At 44.2% G+C, this 18398-nt stretch overlaps 1 protein-coding gene across 2 annotated transcripts; it reads right to left on the bottom strand.

The window, feature by feature from the left end:
- Positions 1-645: 645 nt before the first annotated feature.
- On the bottom strand, positions 646-2103 carry LOC121990601 (histone H3.v1-like). Of its 2 annotated transcripts, XR_006114635.1 has the most exons (4): positions 1425-2103; positions 1000-1249; positions 801-891; positions 646-728 (listed from the first exon to the last, which is right to left on the bottom strand). XR_006114635.1 is itself a non-coding variant. In XM_042544710.1 (3 exons), exons 1-3 carry the CDS (start codon positions 1986-1988, stop codon positions 887-889), a joined length of 819 nt encoding a protein of 272 aa, XP_042400644.1. In that variant the 5' UTR covers positions 1989-2102; the 3' UTR covers positions 646-886. The 2 variants fall into 2 exon arrangements, 1 of the variants encoding a protein (XP_042400644.1); XM_042544710.1 differs by having other exon boundaries at positions 646-891; positions 1425-2102.
- Positions 2104-18398: the final 16295 nt, after the last annotated feature.

The following is an 18398-nucleotide window of genomic DNA, read 5'->3' as shown; positions in this document are numbered from 1 at the left end:
TTAAATGAGAATATCTCATTTAATAATAGTCATAGCATTTTAATAGTGTTAATTGTGTGATTCAAGATAAAACAAATCAATCTATTTACCTTGAATTTTTTTCATATAGACTATTTCGAAAAGAAGGTTCCAGAAGACAGTCGCAAAAGTCAATAGCAAACATACAACGACACCAACGCAAAAATGCATCTAGACGATGGCTGTCACTACATCTCACTCGACTACCATTCAGTCAATCAACACCATTTTGAAGTCAACTCTCACTTTCGGTTTGACTTTTGAGATGGCAGAAACTAGAGTCGCATGCGTGAATACAACAACTTTCACAAAGATTTTTTGGTAAAAAACTTGACAAATTTTTGCACATAGAGCAATTCGGACTTGGAGAGTTGTGGACCAGCTAAAATATGACTTCTTCAAAAAGCAAAGATAATTAAACGTATTCGACCTACCTGCTACGGAGCACTGGACCACATAATTAATTAACCTTCACGGCCACGCATCGTTCGTTGTGCTGGAAACCAAGCATCTCGTCCCCACATAACACTTGCGTTTTGTTTTCGAAAAGAAGAAGTATAATTACATATATCAGGAAGAAAGACAAGCATTTGAAGATTTGATTGAAGTTTATAGGCTCAGTAAATGTTGATCAAATTTGTTCTACTTGCAGTGTCTTGTAAAACTAACAGAACATTGGAGTACTTATGACCTCCGATCCGCCAATACAACTGCACAGAGAAAGCTTAAATCACAACTATAAAAGATGCTGAATAATTAGACACATCAGTATCACAGCGCACCGTCTGCTCATCGTCAACACAATACACTATCTATTCGGGTTAACAGTGTGTCCTGTGAGTATTTCAACTCTCAATATTACTGATCATCAATCTGCATCGAGTGGAATTTATAAACAATTAATTACCGATTATTAATGAAATCGATTGAAAATTAATTGCTGCTAAACATTTTTCAATTGAGGATGAATGCTAAGCTTACATCGGTGAGCGGCAGACAGTGTCATGACACTGACACCTTGGCGATGATTGCCGTTGCCGACGCGAATGCCGAACAAGGTCGCGTTGGCAGAGGGTGGTGCAGGCGAGGGGATGGAATGGGCGACCCTCTTCCGATCCCTGAACGAACCGACTGGAGGAGTTAAGCATTGGATCTCGCCCGCCACTGCCGTAGCAGACGCGACCGGATCCGACGCACGGCGGGACGACGAGCAACCCACGTCATCCTGTGACTGAATCATGAACGTTTTTGTGAATCAGAAACTGGGACAAGCTTAATGTGAGATCGTAGTATTACAAGGAAAAAATAAGAAAAAGAAAAATTAATATAGAACGTTGAGAGAAATCAGGTTGAGATTAATTTTTGGAATTCAAAAGTTTGAATGTGCAGAAATCGTGAACAATTGCCTGGGAGACAACGAGATCGGCATTTTCCCGCATCCGCTTCAAGAAGCCACCGGAATTGCCTGCCGTCCTATCGGATTCCTCTTCCTCGTAACCGCTGCTCGATGAGCTCGCAACAGGCGGTGGAGTCGGGGACCACGGCACCACCTGATTGTCCCCTTCGTCGATGTCATCCTCCTCTTTTCCACTCTCGCTCTCTTCGTCCTCTTCCTCCATCTCCTCCTCCTCTTCCTCCTCATCGCTATCTCCTGATCCTCCCTCCTCTTCCTCTTTCGCCTCCTCGACGCATCCGGTGCTACATCCCCGTTCGCCGCTTCCCTCAACTGAGCCCGGCGATGTAGCGGCGCACATCTGGCAAACGGAGACGGTGGCGCCGAGACGAGAACCCTCTGCCCTCCACGGCGTAGGCGACTGGCAGCTCCGGCACAGCAGACACCTGGAGTGGCGCGCAACGAGGAAGTTGGCGCCATGTACCTTGGCGTCGCACTCCCAGCACAGATTCGCCTGATCCGACTCGCAGTGGATCCTCGCCGGGCAATTGCAAAGCTCACATTTGTTCACCCCCATTTCTCCTCCTCCTCCTCTCCGTCTATCCCCTTCTTGGCTCTCTTAATTGCTCCTCTGTTTGCTGCTACTGCTCCATTATTCTCCTTTATTTCTAATTTTACAATGTTCGAAGAAATTAAAAATTAAAATAAAAAAGAGAGAAAATGTAAATAAGTCGACAGCCGTCTATTTTTGCGACCTCCGCGACTTTTTTAGGACGACTCTTTACCCTACCAATGTCCTTCATGCGTACCATCTGGTCACCGTTTGGTAAGCTTACCTACGGCAATCGGTCCGTGGACGTCTGCCTATAAACGGATAGCCATGTAAAAAGGGTAAAAGACTGATATTTTCGAAGCATTCAAGCATGGGCCATAGTTTACGTTATGTCGTGCTCGACGGTAAATTGACCAGGTGGATGGCGACCGTACACTACCAACTACATGGATAATCTCGCAATTCCCTCCACAAGGCTCACGCCGCAGAGCTCCTCGTGTTCCCCGCCTAGGGAGCCAATCACGCAGCTCTGTATTTCCACGTCCGCATTTCCTGCGTCCTGATATTTTTTAGCACGAATCTTCGCACGTAGGCGTGTTGAACCTAGCGATCACTGACGATTCCCTCTGTCCTTCGTGGCCCCGTCTCGGCCACCAGCACCGCATTGGATAATAAAAATAATATTAATTATTATTCTAGCAGCAGTTGACGTAGGAAATGAAATCGTCACGTACGAGAAAGATGGCCCCGGGCAATGCTGCGTGGAGGTGGGTGGTGCGGCTGGTTTGCCTTGCCGCTGCAACAGTACTAGCGGTAGGCTGGCTCCTCTACTTTTCGGAGGCGGTGGTCCTGGCAAATGGACGGCGGAGGTTCACGACGCGCTGCCAGCCACGAATTGGATGGAATTGGATGTGTGGAGGAGGGCGTGGCAGGGATAAAGATCGCCATAGATACGATGCCGTGCCACGAGTCGGACACATCAACGTCTTGTCCCTGCAGCCGTTGGATTAAAGGCGGACGGCTGCGAGCAGCAGACGAAGGTTGTGGTGTGGAGACGAGGTAGAGGAATAGTATATATCGTAATGTGGATGGGCGAAACATGACAAACAAGCTTGGCCACGAGGGAATGTCCTTGGACAGATTAAAGATTGATGTCCTTGGACATCCTTTTAACTTTAGTCAGCATTTTATTTTATCATGTGTGGTTTTAAATGGATGCGAGTCTTCACCAGCAGACCAGATCAGCGCCAATTAAATTGACGCTCTTGTTATTTATTTATTTATTTTACATGAAAAACAATTAAATATTCAATAAAATATTTTATAGCCATTGAGAATGACTCCAAGACAAATTATCACAAATAGCAGTCTTATTTTATCATAAAAGATCAAATGGCTCGTTTAATAAAATAAATCAGAAAAACTCCTATTTATTTATTTTATTGAAAGCTACTGCTATATAGTTTGTCCACATAGATTTTTTATTGGTATATTATACAGATATTCAATAAATTTTTGTTTTGGATTTTAATCTGGTTTCATTTTATCATTTCATTCATTAAAGAATTATTTGGAATTACGCACTTTATTTAAATCTAATCATTCTAAAAATTATTTATCCAGATTAACCCATAGCATAAATAATTATTACATTTGTTAATCTATAAATTATACTAATTTATTTTGAGTGAAAAAAATAATCTACTTAGTCTAATTTTATTTTATATTCTTGATATAAATCAAAACAATTCCATTATTTATATTTGTTAAATAAAAAATAAATATCATGTTTTATGTAAATTAATGGGGGAAGATAAACATTAATAATTTTTTTATAAAAAAAATAGGAAAATATTTTTTGAAATTGATAGAATAGTTTATAAACGTATAGGCAAATTTCTCCAACTAAAGTTTGGAATTTCCAAAAAGAGTGATGGTGTCTCTTTTTACCCTGCTCCTCCTTTCCTTCTTTGGAGATATGATCGCAATGGATTCTCTTAGAAGTTTGCTAGTCAACAAGCGTCGGTTGGGGATTGGTGTGGACCCACTAACGGTTAAGTTAGTGAAGGGACCCAGAAGATCGAAAGCGGAAGGAGCTCACAACAGAAAGACGTAAAGAAATGATCTTTACGAGTGTCAAGAAAAGAATGAGTGATACGATATATAATGATGACAGAAGATGAGTGATACGATATATAATGATGGAGTCTGATAAAATTATGACAATCAAAAGTCAAGAAGATGTGATAATCAGAAGTCAAGGGAATATGGTAGTCGATGGTTAGGAAAAGAGAAGTAGGACCGTGGGATTACGTCAACAACATGGTTCCCGATCGGATTCTTATAGACAAGGACTTCAAATCATACACCCTGGTCTAAAACATGGGGAGTAGTTGGAGTAATATCTGACCTAGATCTGACTGGTCAAGTTCTCGCGGCTCGATTATATCCAGGCTTGGTTCCTTCGGTAAGTTAAATCTCAATCAGTCAACTCTCGGTTGGCTCTTAGACGATCTCACCACAGCTCCCAACCCCTCAAGGTTTGGGGCAAATGTTGTAACCAACAGAACAGCCTGAGCTAACCCATTCCTTCCTAGTTAGGCCAGAAGGTTAGGACAAATGACACTATGCGACAACAAGGTCAAGGAATCGTAACTATCTGTCAGAAATAACTGCGAAATGTCAGAGAATATTCCAACGATTTGTAGTCACCTACGAATGGAACCTTCATTCAGTCTACAGGAGGATGCCACGTGTCCTCCATCACCCGACAAGTCCTGACACCCAACATTCTCTGACATTAGTTAGGCTCCAGAAGGTGCACACTGTCATATAAAAAGGGAGGTCCTCTCCCTTACGCAGGTACGCTCTCTCGCACATTCGTACTTGTCTTCTACTTTCTTTCTCCTTCGTACACTGTTCTTCTAGATATAAAGTACCTGACTTGAGCGTCGGAGGATCTGCTCCGGGGGTTTTTTTCCTAGTTTTCGGCCTCTAATGCCTGTGTGCTTGTCTGAGTGTGCGCAGAGCTCAGGTACCGCCGGCTCAATCATCGTCGTCCATTAGCACCACGTGGGAGGCCATTTTTGGGAGCGCATACGAGAAATGTGTCTCATTCACCCCTCCGTCAACGCCAGCAACAGCTCATCCGGCCTTCATCTGACTCAGATTCCGGACAGGATCAATTTGGCGCCATCTGTGGGAAGTTTCTTCACTTGTTATAGAGCGTGAAGATGGAGGAGACCGGACGAATCAATGTGACCATGACAGCAGGGGAGTACGAACTATTCAAGGAAGTTAAGAGATGAGCGACTTCTGAAAAACAGACCACTGCTTCACGACCATACAAAATGCCTGTCATTTCCAAGGACCCGACTCATGTTTCGGATCGAGGGTCTAAGAGGAAGCAGCTAGAGGAGTTCCCCCGACATTCTATCGGGAACCAGTCCCGGACTACTATCATAAGGGTCCAGACTGCCATAATAAGAAGGAGCAACTGCAGTCTTCTATAGCGGAAAGCTCCTCACCCAGGGACTCAAAGAAGGAGAAAACTATAGTCCTCAAGGAGGAGCCCCGAGGGGAATCTGATGAGCAAGTGTCATTCTCTCTAAGGGCACTAGAGGAGAAACTACCGAAGGGGTACAAGCCCCCGACCATTGGAGAGTACGATGGCAGCAAGGATCCGGAGGATCATCTCTGCAAGTTCCGGAACGCTGCACTGTTGCATCAATACAGCAATGCTATTAAGTGTCGAGTGTTCTTGAATACTCTATCCGGATCGACACAGAAATAGTTTGATGGATTGCCAAATGGGTCCATCACTTGTTTCCATGACTTCAAAACTATCTTCCTACGCCACTTCGCCAGCAACAGGAAATACCAAAAGACATACCACTGTCTCTTCGCCCTCAAGCAAGGGCCAGTCGAACCCTTGAGGAGCTACATCAAGCGCTTCAACCAGGTGGCTCAGGACGTCCCATCCGCTACCTTGGAAATACTGATGAGTGCCTTCTCTCATGGACTAGTAGAGGGGGAGTTCTTCCGAGATCTCATTTGAGACCCTGTGAAGAACTTTGATGAGATGTTTGGGAAGGCCACTAGCTATATCAACGTAGAAGAGGCTCAAGCGGCTCGGAGGAAGACAGACAAGGAGCCTACTCCTGCCAACAAACCAAAGAAGAGATCACCCCAACCACCATCTCAGCCTCTTCCTCACGCCCGTGATGCCTGACCGCCCTTCCCTCCCGGTAGGGATCCCAGGCCGGCTCCACGTGTGGCAGATGTCTAAGCCCCAAGGCTTGGACCCTGGGGGTCGCGTTACTACACTTATCATCGGTCCCACGCCCATGTCATAAGTGATTGCTTTCAGTTCACCCGAGACTCTCGGCGCGTAGCTGAGCTGGGCCTGCCTCCACCTGAGATTGCACCCAGGACTCAGCAGAGGATGATGGCCAGCCAACAGCCCGGGGCAGGCCAGTCTGGTAGACCCCTGCTTGACAATACGGGACAAGGAAATCAGCAGCCCGGCCGTAACCAGGAGCCGGGGGAAGTCTAGAAAGAGGATAACAGGGGAAACGTCGCCATCTGTGAGATCGGTATGATCTCTGGAGGGCCCACAGATTGAGACTCTGCTAGGGCTCGGAAGTCTCACGAGCGATGCTTGGAGATACACACTGTAGGGTGCAACAAGGAGCAAGCTGCAGGCCCGTCATCAGCTTTGGGCCACAAGACCTGGAGGGGTTGAAGCTCCCTCATGACAATGCCCTAATAATCAAGGCCATCATTGCCAACAGTCGCGTGGCCAAAGTTTTCGTGGATACCGAAAGCTCTGTTAACGTGCTGTTCAGGAGCACATTCGAGAGCATGCAAATCGACACCAGTGAACTCCAGCCTGTGGCTACTTTATTGTATGGTTTTACCGGTAATGAAGTACGACCCATGGGCTAGATCAAGCTAGCCATATATTTGGGTAGCGAGCTGATGTTGCCATTTTTGCATGTCATTTGACACTTCAAAATTAATAAAGATGGGAACCCATTGAAACTAAAGATAAGAGTTATAGTAAGGAGTCATAAGTCATATTTTTCTAAGGATAACTAATAAATGTGTGTGAATTCTAAAATTGATTTAAATTGAATTCTTACATCAGCAAGGTTTATTAGGCATTTCCATTCAATTCTCACTTCAACTTGAATACATCTAATTCTTAAAAATGTACTAGAACAATTTAAAATGGAATCAAAGAAATGTTGCTCTCATCTAAACATGACCCACTTCATCTCAACAAACTAGTATCAAATAAGTACCATTGAATCAAGTTCTACAACTAACAAATCATCCAATCACACCCACAATCAACTACATATCACAGAGGTTAACAATGAAAAGCTCAAGAGATTCATTCAACACTCAAGCATGAACACATTCACATCAAATTCAATGAATCGAACAAAGGGTTTTCTAAATTCTTGTTGAAACTAAGCACTAGTTTGTAGACACTGAAATAGAGAATTCTAAATAGAAAATAAATTGCAATCTAAGCTATCAGATCTTCATATCTGAGCAAAGGCATGACAAATGAAAAGAAAATAAGAACAAATAACATTTCACAACCCAAATCCGAAACCAAACCTCTCCTCTCTATTGTGAAACAGAGTTGCCTCTAGAAAACACCCTTCGGGCAATCACTGGCGAAAAACCAAACTCCCAGCTAGTGCAGCCTACGATCATAGCTTCTGGGAACGCCCTTCGAATTCACGATCAACTAGCACTCTTATCGCACGAAGAACAAATGCTAAATTCTAGAAATTGCTTAACCCGATCGATTGATCAGATTAATTCGGGTGCAGCGAATGAAGTGGAAGTCGGAATGAAATCAGAAGCTTTTGGGAATGCCCTTTGAGCTCCGTTGGTTGATGAAAATCACAGATCGGGGAACACCCTATGATCTCTATTGCGAACGGGAAACAGAAATCCAACTTATGGACTGGGGAACACCCTCTGCTGCTCTCTAACCTCGGACAACGAACGCCGACAGCTCAGAGATCGTCGGTGATCAAGAAGACTTGCTCACAGATCTAGCTTGTGGAAGGAGCATCTGGGATGAAGGATGAATAGTGGAGAATATTGTGAGGAAGAAACTGAGCTCACTTGATCACTGTAGCTTCTCACGATTTAAATCAACCTCAAATTGGATCAGACGGTCCAGAATGCTCAGATCTTGATCAACGGTAAGAACATCTCAGATCTGGATCAAAACCTCTAGATCTTCATCTACGGCTGAGATTTACTCCTCATTAGATTGGATCTTCAACGGATGGCATAGATCTGCTCCGATCTTGGATAAACGGTCCAAATCGCTCCAAGGCTTGATCGTCTCGTTTAACCCTAGATTTAATCATAATTCTGATCTAATATGATCGGGTCCATGATCCTTTTGATACCTACAAAGAATATATCGAAATATTAGCATCAAATACCATGATAATAAACTAATTTATAATTAAGTTCAAGATAAATGTAATGCATGAAATGTGATGTAAATATATGTTTCATCTATGAAAACAACATCAAACCATACATGTATGAATCAAAATAGTATAGTAAAATTATGATTTTACCGACAATGAAGTAGGACCTATGGGCCAGATCAAGCTAGCCATATATTTGGATAGCGAGCCCTTGGTGAGGATGCGGAGGAGCACCTTCATAGTGGTGGATTCACCGTCCTCATACAACGTCATCTTAAGGAGACCAGCACTGCACGAGTTTCGGGCAGCAGTCTCCACTTTTCATTAGAAGATCAAATTCCCTGTGGGAGACCAGGTCGGGGAAGTTAGAGGTGAGCAAGTGGTCTCTCGTAGGTGTTACATAGACATGGTGAAGGTGGACGCTCGCAAGGCTCAGCGAACCCAGGATGGCGGGATCCACGTCATTCAAGAGGAGCCTTTGCTTATAGCAAAGGAGCCCATCCCTTGGGAAGAAGTCCAGCTCTATCCTGAACTCTCGGAGAGCCTCACCCGCATATCAAGCGACCTGCTTATCAAAGTCAAGATGGACTTGGTCCAATGCTTGACTCGTAATAGAGACGTTTTCGCTTGGTCCCTTGAAGAGCTGCCTAGGGTCAAGCCCAAGGTGGATGCGCATAGATTACACCTTCTGCCTGATTCCCGATCGGTTAAGCAAAAGAAGAGGAACTTCTCGGCTGAGCAAAATAAGATCATCCGAGCTGAGGTAGATCAACTCAGGAAGGCAGGACACATTAGAGAGGTACAATTCTTGTCCTAGCTCTCTAATGTGATCCTAGTAGTTAAACTCAACAATAAGTGGCGAGTCTGCATCGACTCCGAGATCTTAATCGCCCCAGCCCCAAGGACTGCTACCCGCTACCCAGAATTGATCAGATGGTGGACTCAACCTCAGGCTATGAAAGGATTTGCTTGCTTGATGCTTATTAAGGATACCACCAGATCCCTTTAGCGCAGGAAGATTAGGAGAAGGTTAGCTTCATCATGGCATATGGTACCTTCTGTTATACCATCATACCTTTTGGATTGAGGAATGTTGGAGCTACCTATCAAAATATGATGGATAAGATATTCCAGGAGCAAATAGGGCAGAATGTGGAGGTCTATGTGGATGATATCCTCATCAAATCCACTTTGTCCATAAATTTGATTGTCGACATAGAAGAAACCTGCGAGCGAGGGATTAAAGCTAATCCGGAGAAGATCCGAGCACTTCGAGATATGAAGGCGCCTTAGAATCTGAAGGATGCTCAGAAGTTGGTGGGTCAAATAACTGCACTGTCCCGGTTCATATCCCGGTCTGCGGATAAAGCTCTGCTCTTCTTCAAAGTACTCAGGAGAGCAGCCAAGTTTCAATGGAACGAAAAATGCATCCAGATCTTCGAGGAATAAAAAACACCTGCAGACCTTACCCTCGTTGTTCAAGCCTATTGCTGGAGAGCCACTCTGGGTTTATCTGTTAGCCACCCTTGAGGCCGTGCGGGTGGTGTTGGTAAAAGAGTAGGACGATGTACAACAGCCAATGCACTTCTTTAGACATTTATTAAAAGGGGTCGAGTCTCGATACACGACCCTAGAGAAATTGATTTATGGATTGGTGCTCATGGCTCACCGCTTAAGACCCTATTTCCTGGCACACCCCATCATAGTCTTGACCAACAACACCATGGGTAAGGCTCTCACTAATGTGGAAGTAGCATGCCACCTCATCAAATGGGCCACTGAGTTGGGAGAGTATAACATACAGTACCAACCCCGAACGGTAATTAAGGTGCAAGCTCTAGCAAATTTCCTGACGAAGGTTCATCAACCTGACTCCGAAGAAACTTGGAAGATCTAGGTAGACAGATCATCTACCCAGCAAGGAAGCGAAGTTGGGATCCTCCTAATATCCCCTCAGGAAGACATCCTGTAGTTGGCTGTCAGGTTAAATTTTAGGGCCACGAATAATAAGGCGGAATATGAAGCACTATTGGCAGGGTTGCAAGCCACTCGACATATTGGAGTCGCTTGGGTGGTTGTTTATTCAGACTCTCAGCTTGTAGCTTAGCAAGTAGCAGACAACTTCGAAGTTAACAGTGACAAGCTGCAGGTATACCTAGGGGTGGGATCGGGTCGGAACCCGTCCCGTAACCCCCTTACCCAATACCCGTCCCGATAAGAATTGAGATTTTTTTTCTCCCGATCCCGTACCCGAAAAGTGTTGGGACCCGAATGTTCGGGATCTCGAATATTCGGGATCGGGTAGGGACCCGTAAGAATATCCCTAAAAATATTTTTTAAAAAAAAATCTATGGAGACTCGAACAATTTTTTAGTACAATACAAATAAATTAAAACGATTTCGTGGTACATAACCATTAAAAACTAAAATATCTTCCTAGGACATCATAAATATATTAAAACTAATAAAAAAACTAAAACTACTACTTAGTTTATACTTTATACCTAATACAAGCAAATCCAAAAATAAAAGTTATCATATTAGTCATTGTAATAATAATGAATTGATGATATGGTGACCTTAGTCCTTAGAAATGCTTGAATTCAACCTACAGAAAAAATATCAAAAAAATTATTCTTTATATCATTTTATCAGTTTTCATATGCTAAAATAAACTAACTGACTATCTTCTTCACACATTGCCAATAAATTATTTAGAAACAAAATTATGATGAAGTATGAGAAAATGGAGAGACAAAAAAAAAACATAATGGTTAGATGCTTAAAATATAAAAAAAATAATATAAAAAATAATATTTTTAATATACAAAATAATATTTTTAATATAAAAAATAATATTATAATATAATCGGGTCGGGACGGGATTCTCGTCGGGAGAAAAAAAATTACCTGATTCCTTTCTCGATAGTGATCGGGACGGGAAAAATCCCGAACTCTTGGGTCGGGAAAATGTCGGGTCGAGATATTTTTGGATCGAAAATGGGATGAGATTCGGGAAGGGTCGGGATTTTCGGGATTTTTTCCAACCCTATGTATACCGGGAGGCATATGAGAGGATGAAAGAAGATTTCAAAGAGGTCACGGTGACTAAGATTCATCGAGCAGATAATCAAAGAGCTGATGAATTGGCTAAAATGGTCAGCTCTTTAACCACTTGGGTGCTCGACAAGTCGATAGCCCAGACCTACCTAGTAGCTCAGATAGATCTGCAAAAAAAACATGGAGGAGTTAATCGATTGAAGGGCCACGATGATCATTTATCTTTAGCAGGGTGTCCTGCCTGCTGATTCGGAAGAAGCTAGGTTGATCAGGAAAAGAACTCATATGTATACCTTGATCGGGGACCAGCTATACAAGCAAGCATTCTCCAGACCGCTACTCAAATACTTAGGAATGGAAGAGGCGGGGTATGCCTTGCAGGAAGTGCATCAGGGATGTTGCGGCAACCATGCGGGAGGAAGGACACTGGCCTAAAAAGTATTACTGGCCGGGTATTTCTTGCTTACTCTGCAGAAAGATGCTCAAAGACTAGTGAACACTTGCTTATCCTGCCAAAAGCATCAGAACCTGATTCATTGGCCGATCGACATGTTGAAAATCTCAATAGTCTCATGCCCCTTTGACCAATGGAGAATGAATATTGTATGAACGCTCCCAATGGTGCCAGGTCAAAAGAGATTCTTGCTCGTAGCAGTAGACTATTTTTCTAAATGGGTGGAAGCAGAAGCCCTGGCCAGGATTACTGAAGGAGCTGTTATTCAATTCTTATGGAGGAACATCCTCTGCCGATTTAGAATACTGCACAAGTTGGTTTCAGATAACAGAAGACAATTCCAGGGCCGCAGGATCCAGGCCTGGTGTCAAGAATTTGGCATAACTCAGGCCTTCACATCCGTGGCTTACCCTCAGAGCAATGAGAAGACTGAGGTTACCAATAGGGAGATAGTTTGGGGGTTGAAAGTCAAGCTGGATCATGGAGGCGATTGGGTAGAGGAGCTGCCCAGCATCCTCTGGGCCTGTTGCATGACTCCCTGAAAAAGCACAGGATTTACCCCATTTCACCTTGTCTACGGTAGTGAGGTTGTGGTGCCCATAGAGGTTGGGGTACCCTCAGTGAGAAGGCTGCTCTATATGATGAAGGAAACATCGAGCGACGACTTTCGGAGCTAGATTTGATCAGTGAAATTTACGAACGCATAGCTGCCCGCTTAATGACATATCGGCAAAGGATGCGCCAAAACTATAATAGAAGGGTTGTGCCCCGGTTCTTCGAAGAAGGGGACTTAGTCTGGAAGAGGACAAAGCCCATAGGGGAGGTCACCAAGTTGGCACCTCAGTGGGATGACCTGTACAAAGTTCTCAAAAGGTTAGCTTCGATTGCCTATTATCTGCAGGACACTCAGAGTAGGAAGCTAGACAGTTCCTGGAGTGCTAACTACCTCCAGCCCTATCGTGTTTAAGTTAGTACTTTGTAAGACTTGAGAGCAGGAAGATATGATCGGTTGGGCATGAAATGCCAGGTCGGGGTACCTTAGTTCAGAACACTCATGAATCTTTTTTAAGACCAAATCCGGACCCCGCGCTCAGGTTAAAGCAGCTCAGGCCCCATTGAGTCAAGACTAAAGAGAAGATATAACATCTGAAAAGTAGAGTACAATAAAATGTGCATATAGTTCATACATAGGTTATTTGAATTCCGCAAATACATCGTCAGGCATATCTCTAAGGATGCGACGATGATCCAGAAAATCTTCAGGAGGGATAGAAGGCAGATATCCTTTCTCCTTAAGTTGTTGAAGTGCCCCCCACCGCACCATAGGCCATGGACGTGATAAAGTGATCCCTCACCTGTGAGCCAAACGTGGGGGAACGTAAATATTCATCCCGACTCGCTTGTAAGCGGCTGCTCTCCCCAGCTTTATAGGTCTCCAAGGCGCTAACAACTCTCGATAAAACAGACTGAGCCTGAGACAGCTCTACTTATAAAAACACAGCTTTGTTGCTTGGGACTCCAAATCCCGCCTCTGGTCCATAATCAACAAGTCCCGGGAACTCAGCTCCTGGGCCATACACTCCATCTCCTGCTTATGTGTAAGCTTAAAGTCCTCTAGAGCTGTAGATTGCTGACTTAGTTCTGATTGAGTCTCTTGACATTTAGCCTTAGACGTTTGCAAGAGAGCTTCAAGCTTGTCCTTGTCATCTCGAAGACGGTTGATCTCTGACTGAGTCTCTTCCAGGGTCTGTTCCTTGGAGGCGCTTGCTTTCTTTAAGGACGCCACTTCCGCCCTGAGTCCGGACACGACTGCATTAGGATCAGAGATTTGAGACTCCAGGTCTACAACTCGGTCCTTTAAGATCTTATTAAGCCAATATATGTGCAGGATTGCTTGGTTCAAGCGGAGCGACTGGACAAACATCTGTTCATAATCACGGAGGAGTGAGAACAGAAAGACAGAGTAGGAGGAGAAAACCATAAAAGAGAGCGAAAGCTTACCCTAGTAGCAGTTTTAGTGGACGAGACCGCCAGGCCATGCAGAGTGCGGGTGTCCATTGCTTGTATGGTGTTCTCCCACTGAGATGCTAAGCGACCCAGCAACAGGACATTGCGAGAAGTAGTAGCGGGAGAGCGACGCAATCCCTAATCTGTGGGCAGAGTGATGTGGTAGCGGAGATACTGAGGCTGGGAAGAGTCTAGAGCAGGCCCGCTCAGGCCAGGCTGGGTGGAGGCAGTCCCGCTCAGGTCAGGCTAGGTAGAAGCAGACCTTGGTTGAGTAGATGGACATGGCGGAGGGGGGGCGGGGGGGGGGGAGTAGATTCTGATTGAGGAGATGGACCAGTCGGGGTAGGAGCAAACCCTAGTTGAACAGAAGGGCCAGATGAAGAAGGGGCTGACCCAAGATGAGCGGGAGGGATAGGTTGAGATGATGCGGTCGATTGAGGAGAAGGTTTGCCTGGGACGCTGGATTTATGTTGTAGCCCCTGGTCAATTTCTTCTTTAACAACTGGGGTCTTCCCTTGTTCAGCTTCAGCCCTGGTTTGAGTTGGCCTAACTGGATCGCTCAGGGGCTGGTGATCTGGAATTGATGTAGAGGCTAGTCGGGACGACGGAGCAGCAGTCAGGGCCTAAGGGGCCAGGCCTGGTCTCATAGGTTGGCGTCTGGTCCGCCGTGAAAGCGACTGCTCATCCGAATCTGACTCTTCCGATAAAGTTCGAGGCCGACGAATAGGTGGCATGGGAGGAGCATGCCTTGAAGACTCATGAGTGAAGCAAACACGTGGAGTTGCTCGAGCGGCTGATCGAGGAGCAGTTGAGCCGGTTGCCCCTAGGGGAAGGGGAGCAAGGTGTGATAGACCCCTCCTATCCAGTATTATGTGTTGAATCGAGACACGCTAGAGGGGGGGGGTGAATAGCGCTTGTGGCTAAATCGTTCGATTTTCGAAATCGTAAAACTATCGGAGTAATTAAAACGTCGTTCAGAAATTAATGCAGCGGAAATGAGATAGAGAAAGACACACAGAAGAATACGGAGGATTTACTTCGTTCGGAGCCTAAGGCGACTCCTACTCGAAGGCCCGCGATCCTTGATCACTTCCGGTGGACAACAACTATAAGATCGTAAATTTACAAAAGATGATTTACAAGAAATACAATAAATAAATTATACCGACAATAGGAAATTCTAAATTGAAGGTTTGGGTCGTCGACGTCAAGTTGCAGCACTTCGAGATGAGTTCGTTAGCAGCTAAATGCAGAAGGAAGACTTGGAATTCATTGATGCAAGCTGCTGGTCGAACCCCCTTTATAAATAGTGTTCAAGGCGCCTTGAATGCTACCCAAGGCGCCTTGAATAGGCCGAGTCAGCCGCGGAGATAAGGAGCGAACTAGTCGAATCTTATCACAGATTCAAGGTGCCTTCCACTGTTCACAGGGCGCCTTCATCTGTTCAAGGCGCCTTCCACTGTTCATCAAGGCGCCTTGAATAGCTTCTCACAGCCAACTCCAGCCTTGCACCCGAGGCGCCTCCAAGCTCCATGAAGGCGCCTCGGACACTGTTCATCCGAGGCTTTAGGTTGCTCCTTTGCACCTGCAAGATACGTTAGTCCCAAACACTATCCTGCAACACAAAGTTAGCACAATAAATATGATAAATGAAGTATAGACAGTCTTCGGACTGTCCGAGTTTGACTTCGGGTTTCCGACCGGAAACCCTAGGTCGACCCGACGCCTACTGTTCCCTCTACGGGGAACGCGTCCTCACCTACTCCCCTCAGGAGAGATTACCTGATGCCAGTTCGATCCTCCAGATCGACTGGACTTTTGCTCGGCACTCGAGGCTCCTGGACTTTCTGTTGGACTTCCGCTTCCCGGCTGATCCAGTCTTTCACCTGGTTCACGACACCAGGACTTTCCACCTAGGGTTACCACCCCCTAGGACTTTTGCCTGAAGCCATCGACCTACCAAGACTTTCCGCATAGGGTTACCACCCCCTATGACCTAGGGTTACCACCCCCTAGGGTTTTTCCTTTGCCTAACCGCAGCTAGGACTTTCCTGAAATCCTCAAGCAGACTTGTTAGATTACAAAACACCTTAACTTTGAATCCTTTGCCATTATCAAAACACGAGTTCAATCGTTGGATGCTTCTCGCACCAACAATTTCCCCCTTTTTGATTATGACAACTCAAATTCAAAGTTAAGTAAACAAATGAATAGATGAATACTTTTAACACAGGCAAATTTGCTAAAAATAGATGAACACATTTAACAAAGCAAATTTGCTAAAGTAAACCCTACGAATTTAAAGTTTAGCGCCAACTATATGCTCCCCCTTAACTGTTGCTCCCCCTTTTTATTTTAATTTTGAATTTTATTGCTATTCTCCCCCTTTGCCATATATCAAAAATAAGTAAAAATAGTCATTTTGATTTAACAAGGTTTTGAAAAAAAAATTTAACAGTTTAGCTAAGTGAGAAAATATTTAACAGGTTAAATGATGTTAGCTTTTTAGAAACTTAGAAAAAGTTTCTAGAAAGTAGATCTTTTTTGTAGTTAAAAAGCTAGTAAAACAATAATCTTTATTTAGAAATCTTTGAAGTAGCTTTGAAATTTTTGCTCTACTTAAGAAAATAGGAATTTATAAAGTTAGATTTCAAAGTAAGCTCAGTTTTAAAATTTTGAAAATAAAACTAAGTTCTTTGCAAGTATTGGATTTGAAGACTATGGCTTAAAAAAAACTTAACTTAATTTTAAACAATACTTATTAAATTTTAGGGCTAGGAGGGAGCAGAGTAGCTAATAATTTGGTTTAGGTTATTCAATCAAAGTCAGTTGGTCCTTAAGTCCAAGCATGAATCATGTTCAATAGATTAACTTACTAGGTATCAGAGCCCTAAAGATCAAAACATGCTTAACTAGAAAATTGATTATCCCTTACCAACTGTCTAACCTTTAGCTACTTGTTGATTGCCTATAGGGTAACAACTTTCACATGGTTAGTCAAGTTAAGTCAATTTGGTCCAGTTAGATTTGACTAGAGTTGAAAGACTTGACTTGATTAATGTATATTGTGTATTTAACGCCCAGACTCATATCGATACACAGATATAAGCATTCTTGAGTTCAGGCTGTACCCTATGCATCTCACACTGTTCTATGTTTTTCAATCACAATCAAGGTATACCTAGGTGTTTGTGAGATGCTCTGATTTGAGTCTAGGGAAACAAGATTTCTAGGGGGTAAGCTTAGGCTAAGTCCAACTTTTGAAAAATCGAATAAAGTGGAATTTTGAAAATTATTTTTCCTAGATTTTGAAAGATGATAAGTAAACCCAGAGTTTGTGAAACTGACTAAGCATGCAAATAAGTATATATCACTTCAAGGAAGTCTAACAAAAATAGGTAGTGAAGTGAGGGTGTCTATCGACAACAATCTATAGTACAATGCATAAAATAGTCATATCAAATGGCAGGATCATCTACTCGAAGAGCATCAGTTGGAGGGTCATCAGCGGAAGGTGGTGCATAGGGCTGCTCGGGTGCTGGCTGACCTAGACGTCGTATCTCGTCACGAAGAGACGTAAATCCGGCAGCCATCTCAGACCGAATAGAGAGAACTATCCGTCGTGTCTGGATGGACTCGACCTCGAGTCGAGCAAGTCTGTCCTCGACGGAGAGTGATGTAGAGCTCGAAGGTCCAGCTGAGGTGGATGGTCCGGTAGACGGGGAAGGATCCGCGAAAAGATCCTCAGCTAAGAAATCAACCCACTCCTCTCCCTCGCCTAGTATATCCTCGGCTACTGGAGCGATAGGGGCAGTTGCTGGCTGTGGTCGTCCTATCCAAGCTAGAACTCCATCAGCTGTGATATCAGCACCGGCTAGTCTACAACTACGGGATCCTAGCTCGTTATATATAGTAAGAGGAATGACTGTCCCGCTGGACACATCTATACCCTCTATGGTAGAAAAGAAGCGTGTCAAAATATGACAATAGGGCATGTGTACTATCTTGGAAGTGACTGTGCCAGATGCACAGATAATGTTCTGGAATATATGCAAGGCTATATCGATATCTAATCGATGACACAGGGCGTATAGGAAAAATGAGTGGGAAGTCCTCATCTTCGGGACATCCCGAGATGAGATCGGCAGAATACATGCTGTCAGGACCCTATACATCACATAGTCCTGAACCCGAAGAGAGACTGACCTGAACTCGGTCAGGCCAGCAGGTCTCTCTTCCCCGAAGAAATACGTATAGATAGTATCTAACGTAATATGGGAGTAAGGATCGCCAAATGGCAGGTCCCTACTGGGGTAGCATAAGAAGGTAGACTCTGAAACCCTAAGTCCTAGGGTGGTGCGTAACAAAGTGGGTGTAAGCTCAATGTCAACGCCAGCAACTCTGGTGGAGTACCTATTATCATCAACCCTCTCAAGGTTGTGA

Source organism: Zingiber officinale, chromosome 6B (assembly GCF_018446385.1).
Source record: "Zingiber officinale cultivar Zhangliang chromosome 6B, Zo_v1.1, whole genome shotgun sequence".
NCBI classification, from domain to species: Eukaryota; Viridiplantae; Streptophyta; class Magnoliopsida; order Zingiberales; family Zingiberaceae; genus Zingiber; species Zingiber officinale.
Note: the sequence above shows the minus strand (reverse complement) of the source record. Positions and strands in the feature narration are given on the sequence as shown.